The 17,838-nt window shown below is 37.3% G+C and overlaps 1 protein-coding gene across 1 annotated transcript in view; it reads left to right on the top strand.

Annotated features, from left to right (window-relative positions):
• Positions 1-17,838, top strand: part of CFAP47 (cilia and flagella associated protein 47) — a 520,230-nt gene that overhangs the window by 159,568 nt on the left and 342,824 nt on the right. Inside the window, 2 exon segments of the mRNA XM_067722746.1 lie at positions 1,813-1,907; positions 7,551-7,710. Of these exon segments, the coding sequence (XP_067578847.1) occupies positions 1,813-1,907; positions 7,551-7,710 (255 nt within the window).

Raw genomic sequence — 17,838 nt, 5'->3', positions numbered from 1 at the left:
TTGAAGACCGTAATGTAAAATGCAAAACTATAAAACTCATGGAAAATAACATAGGAAAACATCTCTAAAATGACCTTGGGTTTGGCAGTGACATTTTAGGTACAACAACAAAGGCAAGATCTATGAAAGAATAAGCTGGACCTAATTAATATTAAAAAATTATGCTCTGCAAAAGACAGTATTAAGATACCAAATGACAAGCTGCTGAATGGGAGAAAATATTTGCAAAAGACATATACAGAGAATTCAAAATGCAACAATAAGAAAAACCAATTAAAACATGGGTCAGAGATCTGAACATACACTTTACTAAAGGAGATATACTGATGGCAGATAAGCACATGAAAAAATGCTCCACATCATATGTTATCAAGAAAATGCAAATTAAAACAACAATAAGATACCACTATACACCTATTAGCATGGCCAGAATCCAGAACACTGACAATGCTAAATGCTGATGAGGATGTGAACAACAGGAGCTGATGTGAATGCAATTGCTAGTGAGATTGCATTGCTGATGGGATTGAAAGATAATATTGCTTCTTTGGAAGACAGTTGGGCATTTGGTGGTTTTTTCCAACACTAAACATACTCTTATAATACGATCCAGCAGATCACTCTCCTTGGTATTTACCTAAAAGAGTTGAAAACTCATATTCACACAAAAACCTGCATGTAAATTTTATGGCAGCTTTGTTCATAATTGCCAAAATTTGGAAGCAACCAAGATGTCCTTCCAAATCTTGTTTATCCAAGTAGGTGAATGGATAAACTGTGGTACATACAGACAGTGGAATATTATTTAGCACCAAAAAGAAATGAGCTATCACATCATGAAAAGACATGGAAGAACCTTAAATGTACATTACTAAGTGAAAGAATCTAATCTCACAAGCCTACGTACTGTATCATTCCAACTATAACATTTTGGAAGATGTAAAACTATGGAGGCAATAAAAAAGATCAGTAGCTTCCAAGGGTTGTGGGGAGAGAGAGACAAATAGACCACAGAGGATTTTGAGGGCAGTGAATCTCCTCTGTATGAAACTATAGTGGTGGATAGATGTCACTATACATTTGTTCAAACCTAGAGAATGTACACCATGAATGATCACTAATGTAAACAGTGGGCATTAGCTTATAATGATGTGTCATTGCAGGTTCCTGTGTAACGAATGTACCGCCGTGGTAGAGGATGTTGATAATGGAAGAGGCTGTGTGTGTGGCAGTGGTGAGGGGGTTATATGGGAAATCTCTGCTCAGTTCTGTGAATCTAAAATTGCTCTAAAAATCTATTAAAAATATAGGGGTTTCCAGCAGATAATATCTTCTCTAATGTATTTTTACATATGATTCCATTCCTAACCTTCCATGAATAGCCATTTTCTCCATAGAGCTTTTCTGTTTCATGTATAGAATGTTTTTTGATATGCCATCTATATATTTTCCCTATATTCCAATAATTTTTCCTTCTATATTTCTTTTCACTTCTGTACTTCTGCATTGGTGAAATTTTACGTGGACATCATTTTAACTTTGTCTATTTTTTTCCTGAGATTAATATTTAGTATATTTTATACTCTTATTGACTCAAGGGTACATTTTATATTTTACTTGTAATTAACTACCATTACAAAATGGGAACTTACAGATGTGATAAACCAAGATATTCCTGAAATGTTTTTAAACATAATTTTATTTTCTGGCTGGAAATACAAAAATAGGTAGAAAATTTAAATGTAAAGTAAAAATTATCTGTGAGCTTATGTCTATTAGTATTTTAACAGTGTATTTGCTTTCCTCTCACAGTGTTGCAAGCACCAGTGACATTTTCTAGCACTGATTTTATATTTGAAATCCCATTACATACTATGGATCCTAATAAAAGTGTCACAAAAACTCAGGTGTGTATAGAGAATTGTTGCAATTTACTTTTTTTTCTGATTATGGTTTTCAGTTTATTAAGGTGATTATTCTGAAGGATGTGTTTTAAGAATACTTTCATTGTCGAGAACTTGCATATATATATATGTATATATAGACCGTATTTCTCAGAAGTAATAATCAAAGTATACAAATGTATAAAGCCACTTACTTTATATATGTATATTTTAATAGGACTATTCAAAATATATTAAATTGAATGGTTATCCCTCTTTCTTTATACAAATGGAAGCTGTGATTAAAATTAACGTGAAATATGTTCCATACAGGTGAGGAAATGGGAGAGGCAATAATAAAAATTGAAAAAGTCCAGATATATAATACAGTCACTTCTATGATAATCTACTCTTTATTTCTTATCTTTCTGCCTCTCTTCTAATTATGAATCCATCTGGAAAGAAAAAAAAGAGAGACTTGCATAATAAAGAAGCTCAGGCATACATTGTAGAAATTTGTATTGGTAGTGCCCCTTTTTTTGTCTTTTATATCAGTTTTCCTGCATTCGTAAATACAGTCCCTTATATTGTAAGAGATACTTTGCTGATGTATAGTGTAATTAGAATAATGATCCTGAGCATGGGAAATTGTCTGAGATTATGTAGGTGGTCCCAGTCTAATCACATGAAGAGTTAAGAACAGAGAACTTTTCCTGACAGTGGTCAGAAGGATATGTGATGGTAGAAGAGGGGTCAGAGAGATGTGATGTTGCTGGATTTGAAGATAGTGCAAGGAGGCCACCAGCTAAAGAATTTGTCTGAACTCTAGAAACTGAGACTGGCGAGGAAACAGATTCTTCTCTAGAACCTCCGGAAAGTATCACAGTTCTTTCTAACACCTTGGTTTTAGTCCAGTGATATCTGCATTGACCTTCTAATCTACAAGACTGTAATGAGATAAATTTGTTTTGTTTTAAACCACTAACTTTGTGGTAATTTGTTATGGCAGCAATAAAAATCCTAAAGTAAGCTATATCAGTATCACATTTAGAATAGGCTATAACTGTTAGAGAAAATTGAAATAAGAATTGGTTAAAATTGGTTGCTTCTGGGAAGCAGGACTGTTGATGAGGAGGAGCTGAGTGGGCCAACTTTTTTTTTTTTTTGCGGGGGGGGTGGTACGCGGGCTTCTCACTGTTGTGGCCTCTCCCGCTGCGGAGCACAGGCTCCGGACGCGCAGGCTCAGCAGCCATGGCTCACGGGCCCAGCCACTCCACGGCATGTGGGATCTTCCCGGACCGGGGCACGAACCCGTGTCCCCTGCATCAGCAGGCGGACTCTCAACCACTGCGCCACCAGGGAAGCCCAGGCCAACTTTTTTGTAAGTGTATTTTAACTATTGGTGTAAGCTATGCACATGTATCATTTTGATGAAATTATAAAGAAAAATAACCATACTACACATGCTAAACTAATTAAACGATGTCTCTCCATAGATGACTGGAACAGTTCAATTCTTAGGATATAGAAAGTGGATAGTATGTTAGAGATCTTATACCATTTCCTCAATTTCAGAATGAGAAATATGAGGCATTCATATAACTGGTATGATACCATGCTCACCTTCTGTATTAAAAGATGTTTTCTTTATTAGGTGCAAATGAACTTCGTTATAAAGTACACAAATATTAGAGCTAAATAGGTGTCTCAGTACTTAGAGACATCTGGGAGTAAAATTGCCTCATTTTTTTATCTTGAATATTTTAAATCAATCATGCTTTAGAAAGAAAGTGTGTTATTTTGTTGTGGTGACAATTGCATGGATCATTCTACACACTTCCAATTTGGAAGAATAAAGTTTAAAAAAACCTGGTTGAAGCTTTTATTTTCATAGCGAGTTGCACTGGAAAGATGAGTTTGCACACAAGTCATGTACATAGCTCCCAGATTTATAGGAACATCATCACAAAGAGAGTGCAGGGACTTTCTGCATACACTTTACACAACTTTCCCCAATGTTAACACCTTATACAACCAGAGAACAATTTTTTAACACTAAGAAGTTAACATTAGTAAAATATTATTAACTAAACAACAGACTATTCACATTTCACCAGGTATTTACTAAGGTCCTTTTACTGTACTAGGGTCCAATCCAGGATACCATATTGCATTTAGTCTCCTCTAATGTATGACAGGTTCTCAATCTTACTAATTTTTTATGACCATGTTAATTTAAAAAAATACTGGTCTGGCTTTTTTTTTTTTCTAGAATGTTCTTTAATTTCAGTTTGTCTTATATTTTCCACCTTGACTAGGCTCAGTTCTTATTTTCCATGGACTTTGGGGAAGAATGTCACAGAGGTGAAATGTGCTTTTTGTCATATCATGTGAAGGGAGGACATGGTATCAGTATACATGCCAGGTTTCTCCACTGTAAAGTTGGAGAAACTATTTTTCCCTTTCCACACTCTATGCTTTGGAAGTGAGTCATCTATTTCAGCCCAGACTCAAGGGGTAGGGGACAAGCTCCATCTTCTGGAGGGGATATTTACATATATTATTTGGAATTTTTCTGTAAGAAAGGTTATTTCCTCTCTCCATTTATTTATTTATTTAGTTAGTTGCTTAATATATCGCTGTGACCTCACATATATTTATTCCATACTTTTAGTTTTAATCCAATGTTACATTTTTTATTTTGTTGCTAAAACTGTTCCAGCTTTGGCCATAAGGACATCTTTTAGATTGGCCCTTTGATATACTCCCTTCTTTATGATTTTAAAGCATTCTCTTACTTCCTTTGCTACAAAATGGTCCAGGGTCACTTTTTTAACATCTTTATTAGAGTATAATTGCTTTACAGTGGTGTGTTAGTTTCTACTGTATCACAAAGTGAATCAGCTATACGTATACATATATCCCCATATCCCCTCCGTCTTGCGTCTCCCTCCCACCCTCCCTATCCCACCCCTCTAGGTTGTCACAAAGCACCGAGTTGATCTCCCTGTGCTATGCGGCTGCCTCCCACTAGCTATCTATTTTACATTTGATAGTGTATATAAGTCCATGCCACTCTCTCACTTTGGCCCAGCTTACACTTCGCCCTCCCCGTGTCAAGTTCATTCTCTATGTCTGCATCTTTATTCCTGTCCTGCCCCTAGGTTCTAAAAAACGTTTTTTTTTTTCCCTTAGATTCCATATATATGTGTTAGCAGACAGTATTTGTTTTTCTCTTTCTCACTTACTTCACTCTGTGACAGACTCTGGGTCCATCCACCTCACTACAAATTACTCAGTTTCATTTCTTTTTATGGCTGAGTAATATTCCATTGTATATATGTGCCACATCTTCTTTATCCATTCATCTGTTAATGGACACTTAGATTGCTTCCATGTCCTGGCTATTGTAAATGGAGCTGCAGTGAACATTGTGGTACATGACTCTTTGAATTATGGTTTTCTCGCGCACCAGGAAACAAAGAGGGAAGAAGAAGTCTCTTGCCTCTTTGGCAGCTCCAGACTTTTTCCCAGACTCCCTCCCGGCTAGCCGTGGCACACTAGCCCCCTTCAGGCAGTGTTCACGCAGCCAACCCCAGTCCTTTCCCTGGGATCTGACCTCCGAAGCCTGAGCCTCAGCTCCCAGTCCCCACCCATCCCGGCGAGTGAGCAGACAAGCCTCTCGGGCTGGTGAGTGCTGGTCGGCACCAATCCTCTGTGTGGGAATCTCTCTGCTTTGCCCTCTGCACCTCTGTTGCTGCACTCTCCTCCGTGGCTCTGAAGCATCCCCCCTCTGCCACCCGCAGTCTCCGCCCGTGAAGGGGCTTTCTAGCGTGTGGAAACTTTTCCTCCTTCACAGCTCCCTCCCACTGGTACAGGTCCCATCCCTATTGTTTTGTCTCTGTTTTCTCTTTTTTCTTTTGCCCTACCCAGGTACGTGGGGAGTTTCTTGCCTTTTGGGAAGTATGAGGTCTTCTGCGCACGTTTAGTATGTGTTCTGTAGGAGTTGTTCCGCATGTAAATGTATTTTTGATGTATTTGTGGAGAAGATGGTGATCTCTCCGTCTTATTCCTCTGCCATCTTGAAGGTCTCCCTCCCAGGGTCACTTTTATTTTAGTTGTTCCAGCTCTTGAGTCAACATTTTCTCGAAGAAACCTCATTATCTTTTACAGGAGAATGGTATTTAGAAACCAAGATCTGTACACTAGGTGTGCTTGCTGCTACCGTGGTGTCACGTGTTCTAGGCCCTTTTGGCCTAGAAAGGAAGTATTTATATGTGTACTAATCCATGAGTACACATATATTGGTAATTATCTATCTGTCTATCTGCCTGTCTATCATCTATTTATATGTCTTTTCCTGTTTGTTTATCTAAACATGAATTCAAACTGATAACTCTGACTGTAATCCAGCACCACAAGGTTCATTTCAGTCTTTCTCCCTTGTCATTTTTAACTCTGACAGTGAGAAATCTGACTCTCTTGTTTATAATATATTTACTTATTTTTTAACTCTGGTGGACTTAGTAAAGAAGTTTCAGAATTTTTAACCTGTACCCTTTTAGAATTCTTAACATATTTTCCAACTAGGGTACAGTGTTTACAAAGAGTATCTTTTTGTCTTTAGCTTTATAGTTTCCAGTCAAAACACAGTTTTCCAGAATTAGTTAGGACACTCCTTACCACCCACACTACCTTTGGTGAGGTTATTTCCTACATTTGTGATATAACTTGTCACAGTCTACAGTCCATGCTGGGATCCCCAGCATCTTGGTTGATTGTTTTTAATTTACATACCTTTAAGTTCACTCTTTGCAGTATACAGTTGTATGAGTTTTTAAAAATGTATAGAATAATTTATTTACTACTTCAGTGCCATACAGAACAGTTTCATTACACTAAAAATTCTCTGTATAACCCCTTAGCAATCACCTACTTCTCTTTCCACTGACACTTGGCAGCAATTGATTTTTTTTTCCACCCACAAAATTGTGCATTTCCAGAATGACAGGTAATTTAATTATACAGTATGTAGAAATTTGGGTCTGGCATCTTTCACTTAACAAAATATATTTAATCTTCACTTATGTTTTTGCATGAATTAATATTTTACTTATTTTGTCACTGAATTTTATCCCATTGTATGGATGTACCACAGTTTGTTTATACATTCATTTGTTGATGGAAATCTTGTTTGTTTCTACTTCCATTGGTTGGTGATTATGAACAAAGCTATTATAAACATTCACATACAGATTTTTGTGTGAACATAAATTTTCAATTTACTTAAGAAAATACCTAAGAGTAGGATTACTGGGTCACTTGGTAGACATATGTTTAACATTATAAGAAGCTGTCAAACTGTCTTCCAAAGTGACTGTACCAATTTGCATTCTCACCATCATGAATGAAGATTCTTGTTACTCTGTGTCCTTGCTAACTAGCATAGCTCCTTTGAGTACTTTTCATAGTTGTTGACAGGCTGTGAACATATTTGCATACCCCTTTGTTTGCCTAACATCACTTTTAAAACATTTTATCTATGATTACCACATTTAATTGCTTGACTTTGTGCCTAGGACTATCAAGTTGCTACAGCAATACAAACTAAATTTTATATTGCATATTATAATCTTTATAAATCTCTTATTTTTTATGTGTGAACAGGATCTTATTTTACATAATACTTCAAAAAAAGATTTAGAGTGGAATTTGGATACTAGTAATACTGGTAAACTTTTCGAAGATGGCATATTCAAATTTAGCATACTCAGTGGGACTCTGCGACCAATTGAAGAGTGTAATGTTTCTATAAATTTCTGTCCAGGTAGGTACTTTTTTCTGTATTTGTTGTTGTTTCTGTATCAGTTTATCCTTCACATATTTTATTTTATCAAGTATATAAAAGTTTAGATTATTTGTTATATGTTCTTAAAACAGTTTTAAGAAATTTCTTACTAAAATTTTGTGGTAGCTGTTATTATAAATGGCACCCAATGATCCTTACCTCCTGGTATTCATGCTGTTATGTAGTCCCCTCCCACATCAAGTAGAGCTAATATATGACCCATGGGATATTATGGATGTGATGGTGTGTGACTTCTAAGGCTAGATCAGAAAAGGCACTGCAACATATCTGACTTTTCCTCTTGGATTGCTTGCTTTTTAATAATTGGTATGGCAAATTTTCTTTCACTAAACATATATTTCAAAACTTTTTGGCAATTCTTATACATTTACTTTTCTAAATGAACTGTAGGTTATTTTTTCCAGTTTCTAGAAAATGGCATATAATTGAGTTTTTTCCCTGCAAAGAATAACATGCTTTTACAGTAATTAAGGTGTCATTTTATATGCATCATTATGTAAAGAACAAGAATATCTTTTCCCCACTAAATTATCTTGGTACCTTGTTGAAATTCAGTTGACCGTAAACAGAGTTGTTTATTTCTCTTAACCTGGTCTTAGAGAATGGCCTGTGAAGTATTCCCTCCATTTCTGTTTTTGTGAAGATTGATATTAATTCTCCATGAAATGTTTGGTACATTTCACCAATGAAGTTGTTTGGGTTTTGGCTGTTCTAAGTGGGAAGTCTTTTGATTCCTTCTTCAATCCCTTTCTATAAGTCTATTCAGATTTTATATTTCTTCTTGGGTCAGTTTAAGTAATTTGTGTCTTTCTAGAAATTTGCACATTTCTTCTAGGTTATCTAATTTGTTTGTATACAGCTGTACATTGTGTTTCCTTATAATCCTTCTATTAAATTTCTGTAAAGTTAGTATTTATTTTACCTTTTTTATATTCATGACTTTGGTAATTTGAATCTTCTCTCTTTTTTTTTCCTTGGTCATTCTTGCTAACGGTTTTAAAAATTTGATAATGTTTTCAAAGACCAACTTTTGATTTCCTTAATTTTTTCCTATACTTTAATTTCTGTTCTAATATTTATTATTTTCTCTATTCTACTTTGTTTGGCTATAATTTTTTTTTCCCCTTGTCTCTTATGGTGCAAGGTGTTAGGTATTGATTTAAAATATCTTTTAGATGGAGGCATTTATAGCTATAAATATCACCCTGAGCACTGCTTTAGGTGCATCCCATAAATTTTGATATGTTTTGTTTTCCTTTTAATCTACAATTATATTTAAAAATTTACTTTGCCATTTCTTTTTTTTTTTGTTTTCTTCACTCTGACGTTTGCTGGTCAACAGTGTGTCCTCAATGGTATTATTCTGAGAACCCACAACTACTGAGCAAGGGGCTTGGGAGCAAGGGAGAAAACATCGTACAGTGTATTCAGTTCTGTTCTCTCCATCTGGAGCTAGCCTACAGGTTGATTATATTTTAATACTTTTTACATAATATTAGAATGGCACACATTGTCATCATTTTGATGGGAAGATTCACTAATCTGGCAGCTATCGTGTTTACTCCTTGTATTTTTCCCTTTTAGTTCTATTCTTTTCAGCTACAAAGATGAAGTGTTTAATACTAAATGTGGGGGAAACATAATCATTTTTGATCTATTTCTTCCTCCCACCCATTGCTTTCCTTTCAAAAATATTTTTGTATTTTCTTTTGCTTCTATTTTCATGACAATATATTGTATCTAAGCTCTTCCTGCTGTCTTACATTGTTTGTCCTTAAATCATCTGAGATTTGCTCCCAAGAGCAAATTTATTTATTTTATGGCATTTGCTTCCAATAGCAATTTGTTACATTTATCCATTCCATTGTTAAGCAGTTCTTATTAATAAGAGATTCTTTTTTTTTTTTTTTTTTTTTTTGCGGTACGCAGGCCTCTCACTGTTGTGGCCTCTCCCATTGTGGAGCACAGGCTCTGGACGCGCAAGCTCAGTGGCCATGGCTCATGGGCCGAGCCGCTCCGCAGCATGTGGGATCTTCCTGGACCGGGGCACGAACCCGCGTCCCCTGCATCGGAAGGCAGACTCTCAACCACTGCACCACCAGGGAAGACCAGTGAGAGATTCTTAAACTTAATGTTTTGAAGGATGTAGGGATCCTCTCACAATTCAGACTATCTTAAATGTAAAAGTTAATTTATTTGACTCATCTAATGCAAAAACCTAGGAATAGATCTCCTGTCTTTAGGCATGGCTGGAACCAGGTGCTTTAAAGATTACCTGGTTTCTTTCTTATTTTTCAAATCTGCTAAATCATTATCAGAGTCATGTGGTCATTTAAAATAGGCTTCCATTCTCTCATGTGTAGATCTGTTGAAAAAGAGATTGCTTCATTCTCACCAGTTTTAACAAAGGTATTGGGCCTGGTTACATTGGTCCAGTGGGTGATATGCCAAGCAATAGGTATCATTTGAATTGCTGGACCTCACTCAAATATCCACTACAAAAGCTTCATCCTTCAGATTGTTGTGACTTTTCTCATTGAAGATGTAGGCTTTCCAGCAGTTATCCAATAATTCTAGATAGGCTTTCTTTAAGTCCACAAGTAGATGGAAGCTGCATCAGCAAAGGCTTGATTATACTATAATATACAATACACATAGTATATTATATACTATAATATACTGTACTATAATATTTGAGGAATAACATGTGCACATTATAATCTGCTTTTGCCTTATGCTCTTATATTTTTGCATTTAATATATCATAAATGTCTTTATAATATTAATGATAATTGTAAGCTATTTTTTAATTGGTAAAAATGGCTGACTACCTTGTTTCATCATGATGTATTCTATGGGAGTCCGAACACTCTCTGGATTCAGACTTTTGAGAGTCAAATTTCAGAGTCAAACAAATCTGTTTGAGAGTCAAACAAATTTCTGTTTGTTAAGCTCCCTAAATACCTGTCATCAGAAAAATGGACACAAAATTATTGGAATTAAATCACTAATTGAGATGGTGGCTGAAAAGGATCAACGTGGTGTGTATAATTTTCTGGCTTAGATTTTATGCCATGCTTCCCAATGACCATTCATCTACTTTGCGTACATGAATTTTTCATAGTTTCCACTTTATAACCAGTATAGATATCTAAGGTACAAATCTGAATCAGATCAAAAAGTTTATAATTCTAGAAAAATGTTCATGGTTGAGTAATGTATACTTATGCTGTTCTTTGTGACCATCTGTCTTTGCAGTGTATTCTGTTTTGATTTTTATTGGATTTTTTAACACCTTTATTGGAGTATAATTCCTTTACAATGGTGTGTTAGTTTCTGCTTTATAACAAAGTGAATCAGTTATGCATACACATATGTTCCCATATCTCTTCCCTGTTGCATCTCCCTCCCTCCCACCCTCCCTATCCCATCCCTCTAGGTGGTCACAAAGAACCGAGCTGATCTCCCTGTGCTCTGTGGCTGCTTCCCACTAGCTATCTGTTTTACATTTGGTAGTGTATATATGTCCATGCCACTCTCTCACTTTGTCACAGCTTACCCTTCCCCCACCCCATATCCTAAAGTCCATTCTCTAGTAGGTCGGTGTCTTTATTCCCGTTTTGCCCCAGGTTCTTCATGAACTTTTTTTTTTTTTCTTAGATTCCATATATATATGTTAGCGTACGGTATTTGTTTTTCTCTTTCTGACTTACTTCACTCTGTATGACAGACTCTAGGTCCATCCACCTCTCTACAAATAACTCAATTTAGTTTCTTTTTCTGGCTGAGTAATATTCCATTGTATGTATGTGTCACATCTTCTTTATCCATTCATCTATCAATGGATACTTAGGTTGATTCCATGTCCTGTTTATTGTAAATAGAGCTGTAATGAACACTGTGGTACATGACTCTTTTTGAATTATGGTTTTCTCAGGGTATATGCCCAGTAGTGGGATTGCTGGGTCGTATGGTAGTTCTATTTGTAGTTTTTTGAGGAACCTCCATACTGTTCTCCATAGTGGCTGTATCAATTTACATTCCCACCAACAGTGCAAGAGGGTTCCCTTTTCTCCACACCCTCTCCAGCATTTATTGTTTCTAGATTTTTTGATAATGGCCATTCTGACTGGCGTGAGATGATATCTCATTGTAGTTTTGATTTGCATTTCTCTAATGATTAGTGATGTTGAGCATTCTTTAATGTGTTTGTTGGCAATCTGTATATCTTCTTTGGAGAAATGTCTGTTTAGCTCTTCTGCTCATTTTTGGATTGGGTTGTTTGTTTTTTGATATTGACCAGCATGAGCTGATTGTAAGTTTGGGAGATTAACCCTTTCTCAGTTGCTTCATTTGCAAATATGTTCTCCCATTCTGAGGGTTGTCTTTTGGTCTTGTTTATGGTTTCCTTTGCTGTGCAAAAGCTTTGAAGTTTCATTAGGTCCCATTTGTTTATTTTTGTTTTTATTTCCATTTCTCTAGGAGGCAGGTCAAAAAGGATCTTGTTGTGATTTATGCCATAGAGTGTTCTGCCTATGTTTTCCTCTAAGAGTTTGATAGTGTCTTACCTTACATTTAGATCTTCAATCCATTTTGAGTTTATTTTTGTGTATGGTGTTAGGGAGTGTTCTAATTTCATTCTTTTACATTTGCTGTCCAGTTTTCCCAGCAAGTTATTGAAGAGGCTGTCTTTTCTCCACTGTATATTCTTGCCTCCTTCATAAAAGATAAGGTGACCATATGTGCATGGGTTTATCTCTGGGCTTTCTAACCTGTTCCATTGATCTGTATTTATGTTTTTGTGCCAGTACCATACTGTCTTGATTACTGTAGCTTTGTAGTATACTCTGAAGTCCAGGAGCCTGATTCCTGAAGCTCCCTTTTTCGTTCTGAAGATTGCTGTGGCTATTCGGGGACTTTTGTGTTTCCATACAAATTGTGAATTTTTTTGTTCTAGTTCTGTGAAAAATGCCAGTGGTAGTTTGATAGGGGTTGCATTGAATCTGTAGATTGCTTTGGATAGTAGAGTCATTTTCACAATGTTGATTCTTCCAATCCAAAAACATGGTGTATCTCTCCATCTGTTTGTATCATCTTTAATTTCTTTCATCAGTGTCTTATAATTTTCTGCATACAGGTCTTTTGTCTTCTTACGTAGGTTTATTCCTAGATATTTTATTCTTTTTGTTGCAGTGGTAAATGGGAGTGTTTTCTTGATTTCACTTTCAGATTTTTCATCATTAGTGTATAGGAATGCCAGAGAATTCTGTGCATTAATTTTGTATCCTGCTACTTTTCCAAATTCATTGATTAGCTGTAGTAGTTTTCTGGTAGCATCTTTAGGATTCTCTATGTATAGTATCATGTCATCTGCAAACAGTGACAGCTTTACTTCTTCTTTTCCAGTTTGGATTCCTTTTATTTCTTTTTCTTCTCTGATCGCTGTGGTGAAAACTTCCAAGACTGTGTTGAATAACAGTGGTGAAAGTGGGCAACCTTGTCTTGTTCCTGATCTTAGTGGAAATGGTTTCAGTTTTTCACCATTGAGGACGATGTTGGTTGTGCGTTTGTCATATATGGCCTTTATTATGTTGAGGAGAGTTCCCTCTGTGCCTACTTTCTGCTGGGTTCTTTTCATAAATGGGTGTTGAATTTTGTCAAAAGCTTTCTCTGCATCGATTGAGATGATCATTGGGTTTTTCTCCTTCAGTTTGTTAATATGGTGTGTCACACTGATTGATTTGCATATATTGCAGAATCCTTGCATTCCTGGAATAAACCCCACTTGATCATGGTGTATGATCCTTTTAATGTGCTGTTGGATTCTGTTTGCTAGTATTTTGTTGAGGATTTCTGCATCTATGTTCATCAGTGATATTGGCCTGCAGTTTTCTTTCTTTGTGACATCTTTGCTTTTGGTAGCAGGGTGATGGTGGCCTCGTAGAATGAGTTTGGGAGTATTCCTCCCTCTGCTATATTTTGGAAGAGTTTGAGAAGGATAGGTGTTAGCTCTTCTCTAAATGTTTGATAGAATTCTCCTGTGAAGCCATCTGGTCCTGGGCTTTTGTTTGTTGGAAGATTTTTAATCAGTTTCAGTTTCAGTGCTTGTGATTGGTCTGTTCATATTTTCTATGTCTTCCTGGTTCATTCTCCCCACGTTGTGCATTTTGAAGAATTTGTCCATTTTTCCAGGTTGTCCATTTTATTGGCATAGAGTGGTTTGTAGTAATCTCTCATGATCCTTTTAATTTCTGCAGTGTTGGTTGTTACTTTTTCATTTCTAATTCTATTGATTTGAGTCTTCTCCCTTTTTTTCTTGATGAGTCTGGCTAATGGTTTATCAATTTTGTTTATCTTCTCAAAGAACCACCTTTTAGTTTTATTGATCTTTGCTATCGTTTCCTTCATTTCTTTTTCATTTATTTCTGATCTGATCTTTATGATTTCTTTCCTTCTGCTAACTTTGGGTTTTTTTTTTTTCTTCTTTCTCTAATGGCTTTAGGTGCAAGGTTAGGTTGTTCATTTGAGATGTTTCCTGTTTCTTAATGTAGGATTGTATTGCTATAAACTTCCCTCTTAGAATTGCTTTTGCTGCATCCCATAGGTTTTGGGTCATCATGTCTCCATTGTCACTTGTTTCTAGGTATTTTTTTATTTCCTCTTTGATTTCTTCAGTGATCACTTCGCTATTAAGTAGTGTATTGTTTAGCCTCCATGTGTTTTTATTTTTTACATATCTCTTCCTATAATTGATATCTACTCTCATAGCGTTGTGGTCGGAGAAGATACTTGATTTGATATCAGTTTTCTTAAATTTACCAAGGCTTGATTTGTGACCCAAGATATGATCTATCCTGGAGAATCTTCCATGAGCACTTGAGAAGAATGTGTATTCTGTTGTTTTTGGATGGAATGTCCTATAAATATCAATTAAGTCCATCTTGTTTAATGTATCATTTAAAGCTTGTGTTTCCTTATTTATTTTCATTTTGGATGATCTGTCCATTGGTGAAAGTAGAGTGTTAAAGTCCACTACTATGATTGTGTTACTGTCGCTTTCCCCTTTTATGGCTGTTAGTGTTTGCCTTATGTACTGAGGTGCTCCTATGTTGGGTGCATAAATATTTACAATTGTTATATCTTCTTTTTCGATTGATCCCTTGATCATTATGTAGTGTCCATGTCTCTTGTAATAGTCTTTCTTTTAAAGTCTATTTTGTCTGATATGAGAATTGCTACTCCAGCTTTCTTTTGATTTCCATTTGCATGGAATATCTTTTTCCTTCTGGTCACTTTTAGTCAGTTTGTGTCCCTGGGTCTGAAGTGGGTGTCTTGTAGACAGCATATATATGGGTCTTGTTTTTGTATCCATTCAGCAAGCTTGTGTCTTTTGGTGGGATCATTTAATCCATTTACATTTAAAGTAATTATTGATATGTATGTTCCTATTCCCATTTTCTTAATTGTTTTGGGTTTGTTATTGTAAGTCTTTTCCTTCTCTTGTGTTCCCTGCCTAGAGAAGTTCCTTGAGCATTTGTTTTGTAAAGCTGGTTTGGTGGTGCTGAACTCTCTCAGCTTTTGCTTGTCTGTAAAGGTTTTAATTTCTCCATCTAATCTGAATGAGATCCTTGCTGGGTAGAGTAATCTTGGTTGTAGGTTTTTCTCCTTCATCACTTTAAATATGTCCTGCCAGTCCCGTCTGGCTTGCAGAGTTTTTGCTGAAAGATCAGCTGTTAACCTTATGGGGATTCCCTTGTGTGTTATTTGTTGTTTTTCCCTTGCTGCTTTTAATATGTTTTCTTTGTATTTAATTTTTGATAGTTTGATTACTATGTGTCTTGGCATGTTTCTCCTTGGATTTATCCTATATGCGATTCTCTGTGCTTCCTGGACTTGATTAACTACTTCCTTTCCCATATTAGGGATGTTTTCAACTATAATCTCTTCAAATATTTTCTCAGTCTCTTTCTTTTTCTCTTCTTCTTCTGGGACCCCTTTAATTCGAATGTTGGTGTGTTTAGTGTTGTCCCAGAGGTCTCTCAGACTGTCCTCAGTTCTTTTCATTCTTTTTTGTTTATTCTGCTCTGCAATAGTTATTTTCACTATTTTATCTTCCAGGTCACTTATCCGTTCTGCCTCAGTTTTTCTGCTATTGATCCGTTCTAGAGTATCTTTAAGTTCATTTATTGTGTTGTTCATCGTTGCTTGTTTCATCTTTACTTCTTCTAGGTCCTTGTTAAATGTTTCTTGTATTTTCTCTATTTCCAAGATTTTGGATCATCTTTACGATCATTATTCTGAATTCTTTTTCAGGTAGACTGCCTGTTTCCTCTTCATTTGTTAGGTCTGGTGGGTTTTTATCTTGCTCCTTCATCTGCTGTGTGTTTTTCTGTCTCTCATTTTGCTTTACTTACTGTGTTTGGTGTCTCCTTTTCACAGGCTGCAGGTTCATAGTTCCCGTTGTTTTTGGTGTCTGTCCCCAGTGGCTAAGGTTGGGTCACTGGGTTGTGTAGGTTTCCTGGTGAAGGGGATTAGTGCCTGTGTTCTGGTGGATGAGGCTGGGTCTTGTCTTTCTGGTGGGCAGGTCCACTTCTGGTGGTGTGTTTTAGGGTGTCTGTGGCCTTATTATTATTTTAGGCAGCCTCTGTGCTAATGGATGGGGCTGTGTTCCTGTGTTGCTAGTTGTTTGGCATAGGGTGTCCAGCACTGTAGCTTGCTGGTCGTTGCGTGTAGCTGGGTCTTGACATTAAGATGGAGATCTCTGGGAGATTTTTGCCATTTGATATTACGTGGATCTGGGAGTTCTCTTGTGGACCAGTGTCCTGAAGTTGGCTCTCCCATCTCAGAGGCACAGCACTGACTCCTGGCTGGAGCACCAAGAGCCTTTCATCCACACAGCTCAGAATAAAAGGGAGAAAAAATAGAAAGAATGAAAGAAAGAGGATAAAATAAAGTAAAATAAAATAAAGTTTTTAAAATAAAAAATAATTATTAAGAAAACAATTTTTTAAAGTAAAAAAGAAACAAAAATGGATGGACAAAACTCTAGGACAAATGTTGAAAGCAAAGCTATACAGACAAAATCACACAGAAGAATACAGATACACACTCACAAAAAGAGAAAAAGGGGAAAAAATAATATACCTTTGCTCCCAAATTGCACCTTCTCAATTTGGAATGATTCATGTCTATTCACGTAATCCACAGATGCAGGGTACATCAAGTTGACTGTGGAGTTTTAATCTGCTGCTCCTGAGGCTGCTGGGAGAGATTTCCCTTTCTCTTCTTTGTTTGCACAGCACCGGGGGTTCAGCTTTGGATTTGGACCCGTCTCTGCGTGTAGGTTGCCTGAGGGCGTCTGTTCTTCACTCAGACAGGATAGGGTTAAAGGAGCAGCTGATTCGGGGGCTTTGGCTCACTCAGGCCTGCGGGAGGTAGGGCTACAGATGTGGGGCGAATCTGCAGTGGCAGAGGGCAGCATGATGTTGCACCAGCCTGAGGCGCGCACTGCGTTCTCCTGGGGAAGTTGTCCCTGGATCACGGGACCCTGGCAGTGGCAGGGTGCACAGGCTCCGCGGAAGAGGGGTGTGGAGAGTGACCTGTGTTTGCTCACAGGCTTCTTGGTGGCTCCAGCAGCAGTCTTAGCGTCTCTTGCCTGTCTCTGGGGTCCACGCTGATAGCCGCAGCTCGTGCCTGTCTCTGGAGCTCCGTTAAGCAGTGGTCTTAATCCCCTTCCTCGCGCACCAGGAAAGAAAGAGGGAAGAAAAAGTCTCTTGCCTCTTCATCAGCTCCAGAAATTTTCCCCGACTCCCTCCTGGCTAGCTGTGGTGCACTAGCCCCTTCAGGCTGTGTTCACGCAGCCAATCCCAGTACTTTCCCTGCGATCTGACTAAAGCCCGAGCCTCACCTCCCAGCTCCCGCCCGCCCCGGTGCGTGAGCAGACAAGCCTCTCAGGCTGGTGAGTGCCAGTCGTCACCGATCTCTGCGGGAATCTCCTCGCTTTGCCCTCCGCAACCCTGTTGCTGCGCTCTCCTCCGCGGTTCCGAAGCTTCCCCCCTCCGCCACCCACAGTGTCCACCCACGAAG

The sequence above is a fragment of the Pseudorca crassidens genome, chromosome X (genome assembly GCF_039906515.1).
Source record: "Pseudorca crassidens isolate mPseCra1 chromosome X, mPseCra1.hap1, whole genome shotgun sequence".
NCBI classification, from domain to species: domain Eukaryota; kingdom Metazoa; phylum Chordata; class Mammalia; order Artiodactyla; family Delphinidae; genus Pseudorca; species Pseudorca crassidens.
This window is presented reverse-complemented; position numbering and strand designations above follow the sequence as displayed.